This window comes from Pseudophryne corroboree, chromosome 2 (genome assembly GCF_028390025.1).
Source record: "Pseudophryne corroboree isolate aPseCor3 chromosome 2, aPseCor3.hap2, whole genome shotgun sequence".
Classification (NCBI taxonomy): Eukaryota; Metazoa; Chordata; class Amphibia; order Anura; family Myobatrachidae; genus Pseudophryne; species Pseudophryne corroboree.
In genome coordinates, this window is record NC_086445.1 from 365,364,640 (window position 1) to 365,389,460 (window position 24,821).

The window sequence follows — 24,821 nt, forward strand, 5'->3', positions numbered from 1 at the left end:
CCCATCTAGGAGTGGCACTGCAGTGTCACGCAGGATGGCCCTTCCAAAAAACCCTCCCCAAACAGCACATGACGCAAAGAAAAAAAGAGGCGCAATGAGGTAGCTGTGTGAGTAAGATTAGCGACCCTAGTGGCCGACACAAACACCGGGCCCATCTAGGAGTGGCACTGCAGTGTCACGCAGGATGTCCCTTCCAAAAAACCCTCCCCAAACAGCACATGACGCAAAGAAAAAAAGAGGCGCAATGAGGTAGCTGTGTGAGTAAGATTAGCGACCCTAGTGGCCGACACAAACACCGGGCCCATCTAGGAGTGGCACTGCAGTGTCACGCAGGATGTCCCTTCCAAAAAACCCTCCCCAAACAGCACATGACGCAAAGAAAAAAAGAGGCGCAATGAGGTAGCTGACTGTGTGAGTAAGATTAGCGACACTAGTGGCCGACACAAACACCGGGCCCATTTAGGAGTGGCACTGCAGTGTCACGCAGGATGTCCCTTCCAAAAAACCCTCCCCAATCAGCACATGATGCAAAGAAAAAGAAAAGAAAAAAGAGGTGCAAGATGGAATTGTCCTTGGGCCCTCCCACCCACCCTTATGTTGTATAAACAAAACAGGACATGCACACTTTAACCAACCCATCATTTCAGTGACAGGATCTGCCACACGACTGTGACTGATATGACGGGTTGGTTTGGACCCCCCCAAAAAAAGAAGCAATTAATCTCTCCTTGCACAAACTGGCTCTACAGAGGCAAGATGTCCACCTCATCATCACCCTCCGATATATCACCGTGTACATCCCCCTCCTCACAGATTATCAATTCGTCCCCACTGGAATCCACCATCTCAGCTCCCTGTGTACTTTGTGGAGGCAATTGCTGCTGGTCAATGTCTCCGCGGAGGAATTGATTATAATTCATTTTAATGAACATCATCTTCTCCACATTTTCTGGATGTAACCTCGTACGCCGATTGCTGACAAGGTGAGCGGCGGCACTAAACACTCTTTCGGAGTACACACTTGTGGGAGGGCAACTTAGGTAGAATAAAGCCAGTTTGTGCAAGGGCCTCCAAATTGCCTCTTTTTCCTGCCAGTATAAGTACGGACTGTGTGACGTGCCTACTTGGATGCGGTCACTCATATAATCCTCCACCATTCTATCAATGTTGAGAGAATCATATGCAGTGACAGTAGACGACATGTCCGTAATCGTTGTCAGGTCCTTCAGTCCGGACCAGATGTCAGCATCAGCAGTCGCTCCAGACTGCCCTGCATCACCGCCAGCGGGTGGGCTCGGAATTCTGAGCCTTTTCCTCGCACCCCCAGTTGCGGGAGAATGTGAAGGAGGAGATGTTGACAGGTCGCGTTCCGCTTGACTTGACAATTTTGTCACCAGCAGGTCTTTCAACCCCAGCAGACTTGTGTCTGCCGGAAAGAGAGATCCAAGGTAGGCTTTAAATCTAGGATCGAGCACGGTGGCCAAAATGTAGTGCTCTGATTTCAACAGATTGACCACCCGTGAATCCTTGTTAAGCGAATTAAGGGCTCCATCCACAAGTCCCACATGCCTAGCGGAATCGCTCCGTGTTAGCTCCTCCTTCAATGTCTCCAGCTTCTTCTGCAAAAGCCTGATGAGGGGAATGACCTGACTCAGGCTGGCAGTGTCTGAACTGACTTCACGTGTGGCAAGTTCAAAGGGCATCAGAACCTTGCACAACGTTGAAATCATTCTCCACTGCGCTTGAGACAGGTGCATTCCACCTACTATATCGTGCTCAATTGTATAGGCTTGAATGGCCTTTTGCTGCTCCTCCAACCTCTGAAGCATATAGAGGGTTGAATTCCACCTCGTTACCACTTCTTGCTTCAGATGATGGCAGGGCAGGTTCAGTAGTTTTTGGTGGTGCTCCAGTCTTCTGTACGTGGTGCCTGTACGCCGAAAGTGTCCCGCAATTCTTCTGGCCACCGACAGCATCTCTTGCACGCCCCTGTCGTTTTTTAAAAAATTCTGCACCACCAAATTCAAGGTATGTGCAAAACATGGGACGTGCTGGAATTTGCCTATATTTAATGCACACACAATATTGCTGGCGTTGTCCGATGCCACAAATCCACAGGAGAGTCCAATTGGGGTAAGCCATTCCGCGATGATCTTCCTCAGTTGCCGTAAGAGGTTTTCAGCTGTGTGCGTATTCTGGAAAGCGGTGATACAAAGCGTAGCCTGCCTAGGAAAGAGTTGGCGTTTGCGAGATGCTGCTACTGGTGCCGCCGCTGCTGTTCTTGCGGCGGGAGTCCATACATCTACCCAGTGGGCTGTCACAGTCATATAGTCCTGACCCTGCCCTGCTCCACTTGTCCACATGTCCGTGGTTAAGTGGACATTGGGTACAACTGCATTTTTTAGGACACTGGTGAGTCTTTTTCTGACGTCCGTGTACATTCTCGGTATCGCCTGCCTAGAGAAGTGGAACCTAGATGGTATTTGGTAACGGGGGCACACTGCCTCAATAAATTGTCTAGTTCCCTGTGAACTAACGGCGGATACCGGACGCACGTCTAACACCAACATAGTTGTCAAGGCCTCAGTTATCCGCTTTGCAGCAGGATGACTGCTGTGATATTTCATCTTCCTCGCAAAGGACTGTTGAACAGTCAATTGCTTACTGGAAGTAGTACAAGTGGGCTTACGACTTCCCCTCTGGGATGACCATCGACTCCCAGCAGCAACAACAGCAGCGCCAGCAGCAGTAGGCGTTACACGCAAGGATGCATCGGAGGAATCCCAGGCAGGAGAGGAATCGTCAGAATTGCCAGTGACATGGCCTGCAGGACTATTGGCATTCCTGGGGAAGGAGGAAATTGACACTGAGGGAGTTGGTGGGGTGGTTTGCGTGAGCTTGGTTACAAGAGGAAGGGATTTACTGGTCAGTGGACTGCTTCCGCTGTCACCCAAAGTTTTTGAACTTGTCACTGACTTATTATGAATGCGCTGCAGGTGACGTATAAGGGAGGATGTTCCGAGGTGGTTAACGTCCTTACCCCTACTTATTACAGCTTGACAAAGGGAACACACGGCTTGACACCTGTTGTCCGCATTTCTGTTGAAATACCTCCACACAGAAGAGCTGATTTTTTTGGTATTTTCACCTGGCATGTCAACGGCCATATTCCTCCCACGGACAACAGGTGTCTCCCCGGGTGCCTGACTTAAACAAACCACCTCACCATCAGAATCCTCCTGGTCAATTTCCTCCCCAGCGCCAGCAACACCCATATCCTCCTCATCCTGGTGTACTTCAACACTGACATCTTCAATCTGACTATCAGGAACTGGACTGCGGGTGCTCCTTCCAGCACTTGCAGGGGGCGTGCAAATGGTGGAAGGCGCATGCTCTTCACGTCCAGTGTTGGGAAGGTCAGGCATCGCAACCGACACAATTGGACTCTCCTTGTGGATTTGGGATTTCGAAGAATGCACAGTTCTTTGCTGTGCTGCTTTTGCCAGCTTGAGTCTTTTCATTTTTCTAGCGAGAGGCTGAGTGCTTCCATCCTCATGTGAAGCTGAACCACTAGCCATGAACATAGGCCAGGGCCTCAGCCGTTCCTTGCCACTCCGTGTCGTAAATGGCATATTGGCAAGTTTACGCTTCTCCTCCGACAATTTTATTTTAGGTTTTGGAGTCCTTTTTTTTCTGATATTTGGTGTTTTGGATTTGACATGCTCTGTACTATGACATTGGGCATCGGCCTTGGCAGACGACGTTGCTGGCATTTCATCGTCTCGGCCATGACTAGTGGCAGCAGCTTCAGCACGAGGTGGAAGTGGATCTTGATCTTTCCCTAATTTTGGAACCTCAACATTTTTGTTCTCCATATTTTAATAGGCACAACTAAAAGGCACCTCAGGTAAACAATGGAGATGGATACTAGTATACAATTATGGACGGACTGCCGAGTGCAGACACAGAGGTAGCCACAGCCGTGAACTACCGTACTGTACTGTGTCTGCTGCTAATATAGACTGGTTGATAAAGAGATGTCTATGTAACTATGTATGTATAAAGAAGAAAGAAAAAAAAACCACGGTTAGGTGGTATACAATTATGGACGGACTGCCTGCCGAGTGCAGACACAGAGGTAGCCACAGCCGTGAACTACCGTACTGTACTGTGTCTGCTGCTAATAATATAGACTGGTTGATAAAGAGATGTCGTAGTAGTATGTATGTATAAAGAAGAAAGAAAAAAAAACCACGGTTAGGTGGTATACAATTATGGACGGACTGCCTGCCGAGTGCAGACACAGAGGTAGCCACAGCCGTGAACTACCGTACTGTACTGTGTCTGCTGCTAATATAGACTGGTTGATAAAGAGATGTCTATGTAACTATGTATGTATAAAGAAGAAAGAAAAAAAAACCACGGTTAGGTGGTATACAATTATGGACGGACTGCCTGCCGAGTGCAGACACAGAGGTAGCCACAGCCGTGAACTACCGTACTGTACTGTGTCTGCTGCTAATATAGACTGGTTGATAAAGAGATGTCGTAGTAACTATGTATGTATAAAGAAGAAAGAAAAAAAAACCACGGTTAGGTGGTATACAATTATGGACGGACTGCCTGCCGAGTGCAGACACAGAGGTAGCCACAGCCGTGAACTACTGTACTGTACTGTGTCTGCTGCTAATATAGACTGGTTGATAAAGAGATGTCTATGTAACTATGTATGTATAAAGAAGAAAGAAAAAAAAACCACGGTTAGGTGGTATACAATTATGGACGGACTGCCTGCCGAGTGCAGACACAGAGGTAGCCACAGCTGTGAACTACCGTACTGTACTGTGTCTGCTGCTAATATAGACTGGTTGATAAAGAGATGTCTATGTAACTATGTATGTATAAAGAAGAAAGAAAAAAAAACCACGGTTAGGTGGTATACAATTATGGACGGACTGCCTGCCGAGTGCAGACACAGAGGTAGCCACAGCCGTGAACTACCGTACTGTACTGTGTCTGCTGCTAATATAGACTGGTTGATAAAGAGATGTCGTAGTAGCATGTATGTATAAAGAAGAAAAAAAAACCACGGTTAGGTGGTATACAATTATGGACGGACTGCCTGCCGAGTGCAGACACAGAGGTAGCCACAGCCGTGAACTACCGTACTGTGTCTGCTGCGACTGGATGATAAATGATATAAAAAAAATATATATATCACTACTGCAGCCGGACAGGTATATATTATATATTATATAATGACGAACCTGCTGGACACTGTCTGTCAGCAGAATGAGTTTTATTTTTATAGAATAAAAAAAACAACAACACACAAGTGAAGTCACACGACGAGTGTTTAACTTTTTCAGGCAATCACAATATAAGTATACTACTAACTATACTGGTGGTCAGTGTGGTCAGGTCACTGGTCAGTCACACTGGCAGTGGCACTCCTGCAGCAAAAGTGTGCACTGTTTAATTTTAATATAATATTATGTACTCCTGGCTCCTGCTATAACCTATAACTGGCACTGCAGTGCTCCCCAGTCTCCCCCACAATTATAAGCTGTGTGAGCTGAGCAGTCAGACAGATATATAATATATATAGATGATGCAGCACACTGGGCTGAGCCTGAGCAGTGCACACAGATATGGTATGTGACTGAGTCACTGTGTGTATCGCTTTTTTCAGGCAGAGAACGGATATATTAAATAAACTGCACTGTCTGGTGGTCACTCACTATATAATATTATGTACTCCTGGCTCCTGCTATAACCTATAACTGGCACTGCAGTGCTCCCCAGTCTCCCCCACAATTATAAGCTGTGTGAGCTGAGCAGTCAGACAGATATATAATATATATAGATGATGCAGCACACTGGGCTGAGCCTGAGCAGTGCACACAGATATGGTATGTGACTGAGTCACTGTGTGTATCGCTTTTTTCAGGCAGAGAACGGATATATTAAATAAACTGCACTGTCTGGTGGTCACTCACTAGTAAACTCTCTGCACTCTCTACACTTCTACAGTACTCCTCCTAGTCCTAAGCTCCAGTAAATCTCTCTCTCTTATAATCTAAATGGAGAGGACGCCAGCCACGTCCTCTCCCTATCAATCTCAATGCACGTGTGAAAATGGCGGCGACGCGCGGCTCCTTATATAGAATCCGAGTCTCGCGAGAATCCGACAGCGTCATGATGACGTTCGGGCGCGCTCGGGTTAACCGAGCAAGGCGGGAGGATCCGAGTCTGCTCGGACCCGTGAAAAAAACCATGAAGTTCGGGCGGGTTCGGATTCAGAGAAACCGAACCCGCTCATCTCTAATATATATATACCCACATATTTACATATATATACATAATCAAGCCAATTGGGTAGAGGGTGATATGTGAACCTGGGTTCCTATGCATAATATGCTCCACTATTATGGCCACCAAGCTATAAAAGCTCTTTATAATGATGCATTAATGAGCCCCTGATATAGAGCAGGCTCTAATCTATGTGCGTGTGTGCTGGGGAGCGGGGAGCCCGCTGAGCAAAGCGGGATTAAGCTCCTCCCAGTTCAAACATTAAATGAAGCGGTAAGCTCCCTGACTCTCCCTCCAGCAATGCGTGAAGTTGCCGTGGAGCAGGGAGCCCGCTGTGCAGAGCGGAATTAGGTCGGCCCCCAAAACTTAACTAACCCGCTTCAGTTCCATGAAGCGGTGAGCGCCCTGTATCCACCATCCGGCAATGCGTGCGGGGAGCAGGGAGCCCGCTGTACAGAGCGGGAAATGCAGTGGCTGGGGAGCGGGGCACTGAGCCCGCTGTACAGCGCGGGAGCCTGTAGTTTATCCGGAGCGGTGAGCGCCCTGTATCCCCTGCCGGCAAAGCGTGCAGCGGCCGGGTCGCGGGGGGGGGGGGCGCTCGCTGTACTGAGCAGGAGTTAGCTCCACCCCCCGCTCTGGCGCAAAATTTAAACGAACCCGTCGGTGAGTGGCCTGCATCCCCCGCCGGCAATGTGTGTCGCGGGCGGGGAGCAGGGAGCGCTGAGCCGCAGTACAGAGCGGGCGCTGTGCATAGCGCACTGAAGCTCTGCCCCCCCCCCCCTTAAAGGCGCCAAATTTGAACCAGAAAAGGCGCCTCTGATTATAATCTGACCTACTCCAGACACATGAGATTATACAGTGGCACACTGAAGGAATAAACATATTACTTAGAGCATATTGCACCAGTAAATGTGTAATGTAATATATAAATCATACATCAATGTGAAGGGGGGGTGTTTACTCACCACTGCTTGCAGATGATGGAGTGGCCCCCGACACTCGCCGCACGCAGCGGTGTCCGGCCTCTGTCGACGGAGTTGCCCCAACACGCGCCGCACGCAGCGGTGTCCGGCCACTGTTACTTACCGCTGCCGTGCTGCCGGAATCTTCTGCTGGTGGAGCGGCCCCTGACACGCGCCGCACGCAGCGGTGTCCGGCCAGCTCAGGAGAGCTCAGTGTCTCCCTCAGCCGGGGCCCATCCCGAGCCGCACGCAGCTGCGATGGGACCCCGCCGGCAGCTCCCGCGGTGCAGACTGGCAGTGGCAGAGCTGCCAGACTGTGTGTGATAGTAAGAAAAATAAAATAATAAAGAAAAAAGAAAAAATTTCTTCAGCTAAACCCAAGTGAACCAGCTACCCTCGGGCACTAAACTAAGACTGGCTTGGAGGGGAGATAGTAGGGGAGGAGCTAGCCACAGTGTGAGAATGTTAAAGTGCCAGCTCCCAATTACTGCCTACTATTTCCCCATTGTAACTACGCTCCAGTGGCCCCTAGTGGATGAAGGAGAAAAAAGGGTGTGGTCTAAAAAGGGTTGTGGTCTCAAAATGTAAGGGGCATGGTCACAACATAGTATCCCCAATTTAAATTATGCCACACAGTAGCACAGTCTAATTCACATTACACCACATGGTAGTGTCCCTTATTCATGTTATCACACATATTAGTGCCCCTCATACACAATGGCCACTTTAGTGCCCCTTATACACAATGCCCGCAGTAGTAATGCCACTAATACACATAATGTCTATAGCAGCAGTGCCTCTTATACAATGCCCACAGTAGTAGTGCCCCTTATGCAATGCCCCACTGTAGTCGTACTGCCCGTTATGCAATGCCCACAGTGGTAGTGCTCCTTATGCAGAGCCCATAGTAGTGGTGCCCCTTTTGCAGTACCCCCTATTTAATGTCCCCATTAGTAGTGCTCCCAGTAGTAATGACCCCTCTAGTAGTGCCCCCAGTAGTAATGCCCCCTGTAGTAGTGCCACAATTAGTAGTTCCCCCAGTTGTAGTACCCAATGTAGTAGTGCCCGTTACACACACAGACCACCCCTCCCTCACAATACTTACCTTAAGCCCCGCTCCAGCGTCTGACCACTGCCGTCTGTCTAGCCACCCGCTCCTCGGAACTATGGGAGAGACGTCATCTTAGAAACTGATGCTGGGACAGTTGACTGATATTTGGTGCAGTCTAGTGGCCGTGAGGGGAAGCAGTGGTCTACCTGTTTTGGCCTGGTGGGAAATTAGAATGTAATAGAAAACATTACACACGTGAGAGGTCTTTACCTCTTGTTGAACCTTTACCTTACATATGAATAAGCTGAAACAGGTAGAGACAACAGAGGGTTCCAATTAATGAATGATAAAAAGGTTTTAAAGACATGTAAATTTTATAAAATGCTTGACTGAATATATGTAAACAGGGGAAGATCTGACATAGTAGTAGGTGTTGTTGCTGCAGCAACCCTATCAAAGCCCCATGTAGCAGCACTCATGATGTAACAGCAGAGAATGTTCGCAAACCTACAGTAGATAACGTTGCTATACCAATACTGTGTACCAGGTTGACTGGAGGGGTCTACTACGCTTGCCCGGCTGTCGGGATCCCGGCGCCCAGCTTACCGGTACCAGGATCCCGGCTACGCTGCGGGCACGCTATTTATTCTCCCTACAAGGGTGTCGTGGACACCCCAAGAAGGAAAATAGTATCACATATTACTAAATGAGTCTGGTCACATGTCACATTTTATTATGTTAGACATGTCACATTTTACTATGTGAAGCTGGTCACATATTACTATGTGAGGCTGATCACATGTCACGTATTACTATGTAAGTTTGGTCATGTTCGCTCTCTAGGGATTTTTTGCAGTCCTGCGTTTGCATAGTTGCCGCCCATAGGGGAGTGTATTTTCGCTTTGCAAGTGTGCGAACGCATGTGTAGCAGAGCTGTACAAACAGATTTTGTGCAGTCCCTGAGTAGCCCAGGACTTACTCAGCCACTGCGAACACTTCAGCCTTTCCGGGACCGGAATTGACGTCAGGAACCCTTGCTGCAAACGCTTGGACATATCTGCGTTTTTCGAAACACTCCCAGAAAATGATCAGTTGACACTCACAAACTCCTTCTTCCTGTCAATCTCCTTGTGAACGCCCGTGTACACAAGCCAGCCCAGTTCACCTGTCAATCACCGCCGGCCACTGCAGCATGTGCACGGGCGGTCGGCCGACCACCCGTACACACACAGCGACGCGCCAATATATCAGTAGATATATTGCCCGTCGGCTGTGCTGCGGGGCCGACGCAATACGTCTGTGAACGACGGAGTTCACAGACGTATCGGCCGTACACACTGGCCGACAGACCCGCGATATATCGGCCAGTGTGTACGGCCCTTTAGGCTCTTACCCACCAGCATTTATAATCATGTTTTTAGTATAATTTTTTTAACACCTGGATGCATAAAAGTATGGTCGCAGTGATACCATACCCACCTGCACTTGCGGTAAAGTGTGGTGGCAACACTTTGAAATTGTTTAGAGGATGCTGAGCCTCCCCCCCCCCCCCCCCCCCCAGATGGAATGCGCTAGTTACCACCCCATGTAAGGGATCTAGAATGCATTTTCATTTTACACCTGATAAAGAAACAATTATGCATGTGTGCTGATCTAAGTTCCACTGAACTCACCACTATTTACAGAATTTCCATTCTCACAAGGTAGGCAGGTAGATAAAGTGCTTGATGGCTGGTTGTCTTGATTATTTGCATTAGTATCTTGAGTTTCTGGCATAGCAGCATCTTCCCCACTGCTCGCATTCAGATTCATCTCAACACCTTCAAAATGAAAACAGTTTGGTGAATGGATGAAGTGTAAAGGTAACTTGTCTTTCAGCACACTTTATATATCTCTCCAGTAATCATCAACAACAGATGAGAGATTTGGGCTTTATAATTATTGCCACTTACAGTACATCAAGAGTTGATTTCCAAATGTGACTCTCACAAAAAAAACCATTGCAAATATCTCTTACTATAAATACCATCTACTGTGACAATTTTTATGTAAATATTGCTTACTGTACGCTATTAAATAATCACCTGAATGATACTGCCAATCTGGGTTGGATATGCGCGACCGGCGGTCAGGAGACTGCCGGTCAGCATACCTCCGCCGGTATCCTGGCAGCTGAATGCCTGCGGGGGATGGGGGAACAAGACTCTTGCGGGCTCAGTGGCGGCTGCAGGTTCTGCTCCTACTGTATGGGTGTAGTGAAATAGTGCCTGCTAGTTGTCAATGCCTACTGTCGGGATTCTCAGGGGGAAGGATGTAGGGGGAGGTGTTGTGACCGCCGGTCTCCTGACCGCCAGTCACATAACTACATCCCGTCAATTTACGACTGTGAGATTCTCATACCTGTAGACAAAATAATAGCATTGTAAATGGAGGAAGTTCAGATATTACTCAGTACTAGAGTGTAAACTTGCACTTAGCCTGACCTATACTGTCACAGCCTACAATAATATTTTGTATCATTATTAAGGGAATTGGTGTTACTGATGTGTACATAATTGTTCATCATTACTATTGTATATATAACATACGGGTGGAACTAAGACAACACATGTGTTTCCCTTCAAATAAGATGCTTATATATTTTGACATAAAATGTACAATATCCCGGCGCTCGGAATGCAGGCGGCCACATTACCGACCACGGTACTCCGACACTGAATATGCTGACATCGGAGGGAGTAAGTATTTCTACTCCCCCCCCCCCCGTCCCTGTTCCTTACCCTAACCATCGGGGGGTGGCGGCTGGGGCTAACCCTCCAGGGGTGTTGGTTAGGGCTACAAGTGGTGTCGGGATACTGGCGTCGGTCACATAACGATCCCATTTTTATATACCAATGGAAGACAAAGTGCCACAGAACAATATTTTCCATTTCTGGTTACATGTAGAGTACGTAGTAGCATATTCAATTGGCCGCGCTGAATAATTTTTCCTGTGGCGCAAGAAATTTCATCTGCCCGTCATGTTTTTGTTGTTCAATTGGTCGCCAGAATTTTAGCCATTTTCTATTAGCAGAAAATGTGCAAGGTAGGGAAAAATCGGTATTTTAAGGTAAAATTGTCGGATTTGTTTCAGGACCCCTGGGACACCTCCTAAGATTAATTAGCAATTGGAAGTTTTCAGTTAGCTTAATTTCTTAATTAAGCCAATAATTAGTGCATGTCATTATTTTATATTATTCTGCAAAGTATAGAATAATGGGTTAAAAGTTGTGAGAAAATATTAGGATGGGACAAGTGTTATTAAGACTGCAGGTGGGAGTACAGGTGTCTTTTAAAGATTTTTTTTTTTTTAAAGTGGCTTCAATTGACTCAAATATCAACTTGTATGCATTTTCATGCATCCCAAATCTCAGTACAGCATTTATGCTAACAGGAATGTTTTTTCCACAACTATTAAAAAATGCACAAATCAGCCATTTGAAACATTTTAAAAGCATAAAATATATTTATTTGGGACAGTAATAGACATCTATACTGTTATCCAATAATTAACTGACGTTTTATTATTGTACAGGCTGATTTACTTATTTTTAAATTTTCCAGCAGGTTTTTGAAGAAAAAATGTACCTCTGCACACAGCATCTATTCACTGGGAGAGAGCGGCTGGGGACATGGCCATCAGCTCACAGAGTGCTGGGCATGCCCCCAGGGGCGTAGCCAGAACTATGTGGGCCCCATAGCAACATTTTTACGGGGCCCCCATCCCAATGCTTCTAGAGAGACACTTCTCTGCAGCAGTTATTAATTTTATGCCCTATAATAGTGCCCTAGTTCATTTTCCTGACCATAGTAGAGCCTTATTTAATGTTATGCCCCATAGTAGTGCCCTATTTTCTTTTATGAATCGTAGTAATGCTTAAGTTCACCCTGTCTGTACTGTATGACACATTTCAGAGATGCCAGTACACATTATGCCGCACAGTACCACCTATTCACATTATGTTCATATTGTGCCTCATTACAGTGCTGCGGTTCATATTATATAACATTTATACCACAGTACAATGAGCAGGTTCAGGGGCATACCTAGATATATTGCAGGCCCCAAGGAAAAAGTTTATAAGGACCCCTGCGTACAACCCAATGCCTAATAATGTATATAACACATGTAACTTTGACAAGGAAGGTGGGCCCCTTTCAGCTGTAGGCCCCATACAGGCTGCACTGCCTGCACCTATGGTAGCTACGCCCTTGCCCATAGTGACAAAAATGGGGCATGGCTTGCAATCACGGCATTCTGTGAAGACACATCTCCTTTCACAAGGCACACTCCCTTTTTGGACGAGCATGATTTCAGCGCGCAGAAGAGTCCCAATTTGGGGATAAAGAATGTTGGGAGGTACTGTATGCAATGGTGCAAAAACCTTGCAATCCTCATCCTTGATGGATTCATTTGATTCGAATCGCTAGATTCATCACATGGTCTTATTTTCCGTAAGCTTCCAACTTCAGTCATTCAAGGACAACTTATTGTAACAGTGACTATATCTGACAAACTTCACCCTCTATGCCCTTTTAGGCCATCAATCAACCCCACTAACAAGTCTCACATTGGATTTTAAAGAAATTGTGTTGTGTTGACTATAATTAGCATTGCATAATTAGTTTTAGGAGAGCTGCAGTTTGTAAGAAAAACAGTGTATTGGCTGCATTCACACTGACTAAATAAAATGTTCCTCAAGGCTTTTTTAAAAACAGATTTATTAATTATACATAGTAAAGAAGTATACTATCAGTAGATGAATATAATGCCAGAATATAAATACTGAAATGCATATAAAAAAATAAAAAATACCCGTATATACTCGAGTATAAGTCGACCCGAATATAAGCCGAGGCACCTAATTTTACCACAAAAACCTGGGAAAACTTATTGAATCGAGTATAAGCCTAGGGTAGGAAATGCAGCTCTAGCCGTACACAGCCCTCATACTGCCAGATATGCCCTCATAGTGCCAGATATGCCCCCACAGTGCCAGATATGCCCTCATAGTGCCAGATATGCCCCCACAGTGCCAGATATGCCCCCACAGTGCCAGATATGCCCTCATAGTGCCAGATATGCCCCCACAGTGCCAGATATGCCCTCATACTGCCAGATATGCCCCACAGTGCCAGATGTGCCCTCATACTGCCAGATATGCCCCCACAGTGCCAGATATACCCTCATACTGCCAGATATGCCCCCACAGTGCCGGATATGCCATCATACTGCCAGATATGCCACCACAGTGCCAGATATGCCCTCATAGTGCCAGATATGCCCCCACAGTGCCAGATATGCCCTCATAGTGTCAGATATGCCCTCATACTGCCAGATATGCCCCCACAGTGCCAGATATGCCCTCATAGTGCAAGATATGCCCTCACAGTGCCAGATATGCCCTCATAATGCCAGATATGCCCCCTCAGTGCCGCATATGCCGCCCCCCCAAGTCCCAAATATGCTCCCCCAGTGCCAGTTACAACTTACCCTCCGCCGCTCCCGCGCTGTTTTGTGAAGGAGGTACACAGAGGGCACAGCGCGCGCCTCTACTGTGTCCCTCCTGCGTCTCCGGCGGCAGCGGCGATTGTGTGTATTAAATGAAGTACCCGTTCATGAGCTCTGATTGGCTCACGAACCGGCACTTCATTTAACACACACACGCCGCTGCCGCCGGAGACGCAGGAGGGACAGGAGAGGCGCGCGCTGTGCCCTCCATGTCCCTCCTTCCCACTGACTCGAGTATAAGCCGAGGGGGCTTTTTCAGCACAAAAGAAAGTGCTGAAAAAGTCGGCTTATACTCGAGTATATATGGTATGTATATCTATATATATAGTATAAATACTGGCTAGATTATGAATTGCCCTTTTAAACTCTGTGTATATGTTTTCCAAATGTGACTTCTAAAAAATCACCTAAATGTTCAAGATAGTTATGTAAGAGTCAGAATATCAAAGTCCCCGGCAGAGAGATTAAAGTATAGAGAAAATGCAGATAATGCAATCAGCCTCCACTTGCTCACTGCTCAACCTGCTGGTGTGCCGTGCAGGGAGGAAAGTAGAAGAAGGTCCGAATGTAGTATAGCAGCTAAGGCTCTAAGGGCCTAATTCGGGTTACGGTCGTTAGGTCGACACAATTTAGGTCGACACTCATTATGTCGACCACTGAAGGTCGATATGCATTAGGTCGACATGGCCGTTAGGTCGACATGTACTAGGTCAACAGGTCAAAAGGTCGACATGAGTTTTTCACATTTTTTGGATTTTTTCATACTTAACGATCCACGTGGACTACAGTAATCTGCGCCGAGCGAAGCTGGCGTGCGAAGGGAGCCATGCGAGGGGACACGGTGCATTAGTTTAGGGTTACCCATCACTTTACGAAGAAAATTACACCAAAAACAGTCAAAAACCTCATGTCGACCTTTTGACCTGTCGACCTAGTACATGTCGACCTAATGTATGTTGACCTAATGGCAATGTCGATCTTTAATGGTCAACCTAATGAGTGTCGACCTAAGCTGGGTCGACCCAATGACCCATACCCCCTAATTCAGATCTGATCGCAGCAGCAAATTTGTTAGCTAATGCGCAAAATCATGTGCACTGCAGGGAGGCAGATATAACGTGCAGAGAGAGTTAGATTTGGGTGGGTCAGTTTGTTTCTGTGCAGGGTAAATACTGGCTGCTTTATTTTTACACTGCAATTTAGATTTCAGTTTGAACACACCACACCCAAATCTAACTCTCTCTGCACATGTTATATCTGCCCCTCTGCAGTGCACATGGGATCTGATAGCAGCAGCAAATTTGTTAGCAAATGGATAAAGCCATGGGCCTAATTCAGACCTGATCGCTAGGCTGCATTTTGGTACAGAGGGCGATCAGGTCTAATCTGCACATGCATATGCACCGCAACGCGCATCGCACGGGTATAAAGCGGATCGCCGCTCAGCGATAGGTTTGTGCGAAGGATCCATTCGCGTAGGCGTTCGCAAGGAGATTGACAGGAAGAAGGCGTTTGTGGGTGGCAACTGACCGTTTTCTGGGAGTGTTTGGAAAAACGCAGGCGTGTCCAAGTGTTTACAGGGAGGTTCCTGACGTCAATTCCTGTCCCGGACAGGCTGAAGTGTTCGTAGCGGCTGAGTAAGTCCTGGGCTACTCGGAGACTGCACAAAATCTGTATGTACATCTCTGCTACACATGCGCTCGCACACTTGCAAAATGAAAATACACTCCCCTATGGGCGGAGACTATGCACATGTACGACTGCAAAAAACCCTAGCGAGCGAACAGGTCTGAATTATCCCCATGTGCATTGCGGGGGGGCAGATATAACAGTTGCAGAGAGAGTTAGATTTGGGTGGGTTATATTGTTTCTGTGCAGGGTAAATACTGGCTGCTTTATTTTTACACTGCAATTTAGATTTCAGTTTGAACACCGCACACCCAAATCTAACTCTCTCTGCACGTTATATTCCCCCCCCCCCCCCCCTGCAGTGCACATGGGCCCTCATTCCGAGTTGTTCGCTCGCTAGCTGCTTTTAGCAGCATTGCACATGCTAGGCCGCCGCCCTCTGGGAGTGTATCTTAGCTTAGCAGAATTGCGAACGAAAGATTAGCAGAATTGCGAATAAATAATTCTTAGCAGCTTCTGAGTAGCTCGAGACTTACTCCTACACTGCGATCAGCTCAGCCCGTTTCGTTCCTGGTTTGATGTCACAAACACGCCCTGCGTTCTGCCAGCTACTCCTCCGTTTTATCCTGGCACGCCTGCGTTTTTCTGCACACTCCCAGAAAACGGTCAGTTTCCGCCCATGCACATTTTTGCCTTAATCGCTCCGTTGCGAAAATCGGCGACGAGCGAACAACTCAGAATGACCCCCATAATTTTTTCCCATTTGCTAACAAATTTGCTGCTGCGATCAGATCTGAATTAGGCCCTAAATTCGGACTTGTCTGACCTTTAGCCAGGGATTTATAGAGCCAAATAGCTTCCAAGCAGTGCTCTGGATAATGACGCTGCAGTTGTGTAAAGCTGCAGGGCCATTAATCAGAGCGCTGCTATAAATCAGTCAGACATTCACCTTTCCTCCTGCATGCGTTACCCTGAGTGTACGCACAAAGGCAGTATTGCGTACAAGACCAATGGTATTAGAATTCTAGTAGCAAAGGAAGGTGGCCTGAAGTGAACACAAACATATCTGCCTTATGGGCATGTTATGGGAGTGTTGCGAGCATGTCAGTGATAGTGACTGCATTCCCAGACTGACAGCTGCTTCCATAGAGGCCGTGCTCAGAAGGAGAAACTGCACCCACCATTGTCCAGGTGCGATTAACGATGGTGCGCCAATGGTGGACTGTCTAGAACCTAGGGTTGCCACCTCATCCCTTTACTTCTGGACACATATTAATTACAAAGGTTCTGGGGCCTGCTGACTTAAAGACTCCATTTCACCTGGTTTTAATCAGCCACAGAACCTGTGTACTTAATATGTGTGCAGAATTTAAGGGATGAGGTGGTAACCCTACTAGAACCTCAGATGGTGTTAAAGCCTGCATAGATGCTAACAGTGGGCGTCTGAGGGATGGTACTTTCAGGCACATGCTAATACACTGGGGGAGCCAGAAACTACCATTTGCACATTTTCTCTAACGTCCTAGTGGATGCTGGGGACTCCGTAAGGACCATGGGGAATAGACGGGCTCCGCAGGAGACAGGGCACTTTAAGAAAGAATTTGGATAGTGGTGTGCTCTGGCTCCTCCCTCTATGTCCCTCCTCCAGACCTCAGTTTGAATCTGTGCCCGGACGAGCTGGGTGCTGTTTAGTGAGCTCTCCTGAGCTTGCTATAAGAAAGTATTTTGTTAGGTTTTTTATTTTCAGGGAGCTCTGCTGGCAACAGACTCCCTGCATCGTGGGACTGAGGGGAGAGAAGCAGCCCTACTCTCTGCAGATAGGTCCTGCTTCTTAGGCTACTGGACACCATTAGCTCCAGAGGGATCGTACACAGGATCTCACCCTCGTCATCCGATCCCGGAGCCGCGCCGCCGTCGCCCTCGCAGAGCCGGAAGACAGAACCGGGTGAAAGAAGAAAGAAGTCTTCGAAATCGGCGGCAGAAGACTCCAGTCTTCATATGAGGTAGCGCACAGCACTGCAGCTGTGCGCCATTGCTCCCACACTATACCCACATACTCCGGTCACTGTAAGGGTGCAGGGCGCAGAGGTGGGGGCAGAGGAAAGAAGCTGCACAACACAGCTAGTTCCCAAGAACAGAAGTCCTCCCCGGCCTCTACAAAAATCCACCGCATGTCGCTGGGGCTCCACAGCGGAGCTAGGCCCGGTGGGGGCACGCCTTTGTAAGTTCAGCCACAAGTGGGTTCACTCCATGTTAGATCCCTGGGCAATAGATATTGTGTCTCAGGGATATAAGCTGGACTTTGAGAAGATGCCCCCTCACCGACGGCCCTGCCGGCTTCCCCCCATGAGAGGGAAACAGTGTTAACTGCAATTCACAAATTGTATCTTCAACAGGTGGTGGTCAAGGGTTATTATTCGACCATGTTGTAGTCCCGAAACCAGACGGTTCGGTCAGACCCATATTGAATTTAAAATCCCTGAACATATACCTGAAAAGGTTCAAGTTCAAGATGGAATCGCTAAGAGCGGTCATTGCAAGCCTGAAAGGGGGAGATTTTATGGTGACTCGGGACATAAGGGATGCATACCTTCATGTCTCCATTTATCCACCTTATCAGGCGTACCTCAGAATTGCGGTACGGGATTGTCATTACCAATTTCAGACGTTGCCGTTTGGTCTCTCCACGGCCTTGAGAATATTCACCAAGGTAATGGCGGAAATGATGGTGCTCCTGCGGAAGCAAGGTGTCACTATTATCACGAACTTGGACGATCTCCTCATAAAAGCGAGATCAAGAGAGCAGTTGCTGAACAGCGTATCACTTTCTCTGGAAGTGTAACGGCAACACGGCTGGATTCTATATATTCCAAAGTCGCAGTTGGTTCCTACAGCTCATCTGCCTCTCCTAGGCATGATCCTAGACACGGACCAGAAAAGGGTTTATCTCCCGATAGAGAGAGCTCAGGAGCTCGTGACACTGGTCAGGAATCTATTAAAACCAAAACAGGTGTCAGTGCATCACTGCACTCGAGTCCTGGGAAGGAGGGTGGCATCATACGAGGCCATTCCCTTCAGCAGGTTCCATGCAAGGACCTTCCAATGGGACTTACTGGACAAGTGGTCCGGATCACATCTTCAGATGCATCGGTTAATCACCCTATCCCCCAGGGCCAGGGTGTCTCTCCTGTGGTGGCTGCAGAGTGCTCACCTTCTCGAAGGTCGCAGATTCGGCATTCAGGACTGGGTTCTGGTGACCACGGATGCAAGCCTCCGAGGGTGGGGGGCAGTCACACAGGGAAGAAATTTCCAAGGTCTGTGGTCAAGGCAGGAGACTTGCCTTCACATCAATATCCTGGAACTAAGGGCTATATACAACGCCCTAAGTCAAGCGGAGACCCTGCTTCGCGACCAACCGGTTCTGATTCAGTCAGACAATATCACCGCAGTGGCTCATGTAAACCGCCAAGGTGGCACAAGGAGCAGGGTGGCGATGGTAGAAGCCACCAGAATTCTTCGCTGGGCGGAGAATCACGTAAGCGCACTGTCAGCAGTGTTCATTCCGGGAGTGGACAACTGGGAAGCAGACTTCCTCAGCAGGCACGACCTCCACCCGGGAGATTGGGGACTTCATCAAGAAGTCTTCATGCAGATTGCAAGTCGGTGGGAACTGCCACAGGTGGACATGATGGCATCCCGCCTCAACAAAAAGCTGCAGAGATATTGCACCAGGTCAAGAGACCCTCAGGCGATAGCTGTGGACGCACTGGTGACACCGTGGGTGTTCCCGTCGGTCTATGTATTTCCTCCTCTTCCTCTCATACCCAAGGTGCTGAGAATCATAAGGAAAAGAGGAGTGAGAACTATACTCTTTGTTCCGGATTGGCCAAGAAGGACTTGGTATCCAGATCTGCAAGAAATGCTCACAGAGGACCCGTGGCCTCTGCCTCTAAGACAGGACTTGTGCAACAGGGGCCCTGTCTGTTCCAAGACTTACCGCGGCTGCGTTTGACGGCATGGCGGTTGAACGCCGGATCCTAGCAGAAAAAGGCATTCCGGATGAGGTCATTCCTACGCTGATAGAGGCTAGGAAGGATGTGACGGCTCAACATTATCACCGTATATGGTGAAAATATGTTGCTTGGTGTGAGGCCAGGAATGCCCCTACGGAGGAATTCCGGCTGGGCCGTTTCCTTCACTTCCTACAGTCGGGAGTGACTTTGGGCCTGAAATTGGGTTCCATTAAGGTCCAGATTTCGGACCTATCCATTTTCTTTAAAAAAGAACTGGCTTCTCTTCCTGAAGTTCAGACGTTGTAAAGGGAGTGCTGCATATTCAGCCCCCTTTTGTGCCTCCAGTGGCACCTTGGGATCTTAACGTGGTGTTGAGTTTCCTGAAGTCACACTGGTTTGAGCCACTCAAAACCGTGGAGTTAAAATTTCTCACGTGGAAGGTGGTCATGCTATTAGCCTTGGCTTCAGCTAGGCGTGTGTCAGAATTAGCGGCTTTGTCACATAAAAGCCCCTATCTGGTTTTCCATATGGACAGGGCAGAATTGTGGACCCGTCCACAATTTCTGCCAAAAGTGGTGTCATCTTTTCATATGAACCAACCTATTGTGGTGCCTGTGGCTACTCGTGACTTGGAGGATTCCGAGTTGCTGGATGTGGTCAGGGCTTTGAAGGTTTATGTAGCCAGGACGGCTAGAGTCAGGAAAAGTGAGTCGCTGTTTATCCTGTATGCATTCAACAAGCTGGGTGCTCCTGCTTCAAAGCAAACTATTGCTCGCTGGATCTGTAACACGATTCAGCAGGCTCATTCTGCGGCTGGATTGCCGCTTCCAAAATCAGTAAAAGCCCACTCCACAAGGAAGGTGGGCTCTTCTTGGGCGGCTGCCCGAGGGGTCTCGGCATTACAGCTTTGCCGAGCAGCTACTTGGTCAGGTTCAAATACTTTTGCAAAGTTTTACAAGTTTGATACCCTGGCTGAGAAGGACCTTGTGTTTGCTCATTCGGTGCTGCAGAGTCATCCGCACACTCCCGCCTGTTTGGGAGCTTTGGTATAATCACCATGGTCCTTACGGAGTCCCCAGCATCCACTAGGACGTTAGAGAAAATAAGATTTTACTTACCGGTAAATCTATTTCTCGTAGTTCGTAGTGGATGCTGGGCGCCCGTCCCAAGTGCGGACTTCTTCTGCAATACTTGTATATAGTTATTGCTTAAATAAGGGTTATGTTGTGGTTGCATCAGGGTTGATCTGATGCTCCGTTGTTGTTCATACTGTTAACTGGGTAAGTTTATCACAAGTTATACGGTGTGATTGGTGTGACTGCTATGAGTCTTGCCCTGGATTCCAAAATCCTTTCCTTGTACTGTCAGCTCTTCCGGGCAAGTTTCTCTAACTGAGGTCTGGAGGAGGGACATAGAGGGAGGAGCCAGAGCACACCAGTATCCAAATTCTTTCTTAAAGTGCCCTGTCTCCTGCGGAGCCCGTCTATTTCCCATGGTCCTTACGGAGTCCCCAGCATCCACTACGGACTACGAGAAATAGATTTACCGGTAAGTAAAATCTTATTATTGCACACACAACTCTGGAAACAGACGTTACACAGCAGATTCCACCTCTGAATCAGGCCCAATACAATTAATGGTTAGTGCAGATAATGAGCACTTTGGAGCATCTGAAATTCAGTGTAAAGTGACTTCAAAAACACAGTTGCACCACTTTGTGTTTGCACAAATGGAGGTGTTTACTGTTTGCAACCAATCAAACACAGTCATCAACATTATCAGCAGTCAACTGACTTAAGGTTTCTCCACCAGCAAGACAGACCCTTCCAACAAGCTACATTTGACATTTTTTGAAAGCAATTTTAGCTGCAGTTTGGGGAAAAAAAGGAGATTTATGGTAGACTTACCATTGTTAAATCTCTTTCTGCGAGGCACACTGGATTCCACAGGGCATAACATCGGGGGTGTAGAGTTGGATCTTGATCCGAGGCACCAACAGGCTAAAGCTTTAACTGTTCCCAGGATGCACTGCACCACCTCCTCTATAGCCCCACCTCCAGGCACGGGGGCTAAGTTTTGTTAACCAGTCCAATGCGGTAGCAGGTAAGAGAGACGGTAGATGTTAGTCACATAGAACCACATTCTCACGACAGGAGAAGGGACTAGCGGCTAATGCCATACAAACCCAAAGAAGCTAAATGCGTCAGGGTGGGCGCCCTGTGGAATCCAGTGTACCTCGCAGAAAGAGATTTAACAATGGTAAGTCTACCATAAATCTCCTTTTCTGCAGCGGGGTACATTGGTATTCCACAGGGAATAACATCGGGGATGTCCTAAAGCAGTTCCTCATGGGAGGGGACGCACTGTAGCGGGCACAAGAACCCGGCGTCCAAAAGAAGTACCCTGGGAGGCGGAAGTATCAAAGGCATAGAGCCTGATGAACGTGTACACTGAGGACCACGTAGCCGCCTTCCACAACTGTTCAGTGGACGTGCCACGGCGGGCCGCCGAAGAAGGTCCAACAGACCAAGTAGAATGGGCTTTGATAGCAGCAGAAGCTGGGAGCCCAGCCTGTGCATTGGCTTGCAATCACCATTCTAATCCATTTGGCCAAGGTTTGTTTATTCACAAGACAGCCACGTTTGTGAAAACCAAAAAGTACAAAAAGGGAATCTGACCTCCTGATAGAGGCAGTCCTGTCCACATAAATACGGAGAGCCCATACCACATCTTTCTTTGGAGGACACACCAGAAGAAATAAAGGGGGGTCATTCCGAGTTGATCGTAGCTGTGCTAAATTTAGCACAGCTACGATCATTCACACTGACATGCGGGGGGACGCCCAGCACAGGGCTAGTCCACCCCACATGTCAGTGCCGCCCCCCCCCCCCCCGCGCAGAAGTGCAAAGGCATCGGCACAGCGGTGATGCCTTTGCACTACAAGAGTATCTCCCGACCAGTGCAGCTTTAGCGTGCTGGCCGGGAGCTACTCGTCGCTACCTGGCCCGTAGCGGCTGCCGCGGACCACCCCTGCCCAACGGTCCAGCCAACGGCAGCTTAAAGCTGCTGTCCAGCCCCCTTCCGCTTATCGACTGCCTCTGCCTCAGAGGCGATTGCTAGGCAACGACGTCTGCCATGCGCCGGCGCATGTGCAGTTCCGACCCGATCGCTGCGCTGTGAGAAACTGCAGTGAGCAATCGGGTCAGGATGACCCCCAAAGACCGGAACCACAATCTCCTGGTTAAGGTGAAACGATGATACCACCTTAGGCAAAAAACCAGGGCGAATTCGCAGAACTGCCCGGTCACGGTGAAAAATCAGAAAGGGTGGACGACAGGACAAAGCGCCTAAGTCCGACACCCTCCTAGCAGAGGCAATAGCCAACAGAAACACGACCTTAAGTGTAAGGCATTTAAGGTCCACAGACTCAAGAGGTTCAAATGGAGACTTTTGTAGGGCATTCAGAACAACAGACAGATCCCACGGAGCCACAGGAGGGACACAGGGAGGCTGAATCCGTAAAACATCCTGAGTGAAAGTGTGAACATCAGGAAGAGACGCAATTTTTCTCTGAAACCACACCAACAAGGCAGATATATGGACCTTGAGGGAGGCCAGACGAAGGCCAAAGTCTTAGCCTTGTTGTAGAAAAGCCAAAAGTGTGGAAGTTTTGAAAGTATATGCATCATAATTCTTAGCAGCACACCAGGTGAAGTAAGAATTCCAGACCCTGTAATAAATCAGAGCTGAAGCTGGTTTACGGGCTTTCAACATAGTTTGAATGACCGCCTCAGAGAACCCTTTTGCTCTCAGGAGTGATGCTTCAAGAGCCACGCCATCAAAGTCAGTCTGGCCAGGGCTGGGTAGACACAAGGGCCCTGAGCGAGGAGGTATGGGTGTTGAGGAAGTAGAAGAGGACGCTCTATCGAGAGACCCTGCAGGTCCGAGAACCAATGCTATCTGGGCCACGCTGGAGCGACTAGAAGTAGTATTCCTCCTTCTTGCTTGAACTTCCGTATTACCCTGGGCAGGAGTGAAACTGGAGGGAACACGTATGGTAACCGTAAGTTCCATGGAATTGCAAGTACGTCCACGAACGCTGCTTGAGGATCCCTTGTCCTTGCTCCGAAGACCATAACCTTGTGATTGTATCGAGATGCCATCAGATCTACATTTGGTAGGCCCCACTTGTCCACTAGGAGTTGAAAGACTTCTGGATGAAGACTCCACTCTCCGGCGTGCACTTCCTGATGACTGAGGAAGTACACTTCCCAGTTGAGGGCTCCCGAAATGAACACTGCTGATAATGCTGGTAGATAGCGTTCCGCACATTGGAGGATTTTTGATACTTCCATCATTGCCATGTGACTTTGAGTGCTGCCTTGATGATTTATGTATGCCACTGTGGTGGCGTGGTCTGATTGTACTTGAACAGGCATGTTCTGTACCGAAGGCAGGGCCAGTGTCAACGCACTGAACACTGCCCGTAATTCCAGAATGTTTATTGGGAGGAGAGATTCCTCCCTGGTCCACCAACCCTGGAGAGAGTGTTGCTCCAACACCACGCCCCAAACTCGCAGACTGGCGTCCGTTGTCAGGAGGACCCAGATAGAGATCCAGAAGGGACGGCCACTGCTCAACTGTTGGTCCTGTAGCTACCAGGTCAGTGACAGACGAACCTCCGGAGTCAAATAGATCATTTGAGAACCTGATCTGTTGAGGCAGGCCATCCCACTTGGAAAGGATTAACCTCTGCAGAGGGCGGGAATGAAATTGAGCGTACTCCACCATGTCGAAAGCTGAGTGCAAAGGGATGCAGAGCAGGAAGGCACCAGGCTCGAAAGGCGCTCTTCCTGCTCTGCATCCCGCTGCTGTGCAGGTCTCCCCTGCTGCCAGGCCAGTACAGTGTAGTAGTTTGGTGCCACTGTGGCTGAGGCCTAGTACTTGCATCGCCGACACTCTCTGGCGAGAGAGGAAATATCTGATCTTGTCCTGAAGTTTCAGGACCTTCTCTGGAGACAGAAACAGTCTTTGGCTGTGTTTGTCCAGCAGCGCCCCCAGGTGCACCATGCTCCGAGCAGGGACTAGCGAGGACTTCTTCCAATTGATGAGTCACCCATGGGCTTGTAGGAATTTGACCGACCTCTCCAGTTGACTGAGGAGGACATCTTGGGAGTCCGCCAGAATCAGCAAGTCATCCAGATACGGCAGGATCCTGATTCACTGATGACGGAGGAAAGCCGTCATCACGGCCAAGACCTTGGTGAAAATCCGAGGTGCCGTGGCCAGTCCAAATGGCAGAG

At 48.3% G+C, this 24,821-nt stretch overlaps 1 protein-coding gene across 7 annotated transcripts in view; it reads right to left on the reverse strand.

Annotated features, from left to right (window-relative positions):
• The window catches only part of MYO16 (myosin XVI), a 1,104,874-nt gene that overhangs the window by 136,893 nt on the left and 943,160 nt on the right, over positions 1-24,821 (reverse strand). For all 7 annotated transcript variants that reach the window (XM_063953181.1, XM_063953183.1, XM_063953182.1 and 4 more), the window contains one exon: positions 9,999-10,145. In XM_063953181.1, coding sequence (XP_063809251.1) covers positions 9,999-10,145 — 147 coding nt within the window. The remainder of the gene's footprint in view (positions 1-9,998; positions 10,146-24,821) is intronic.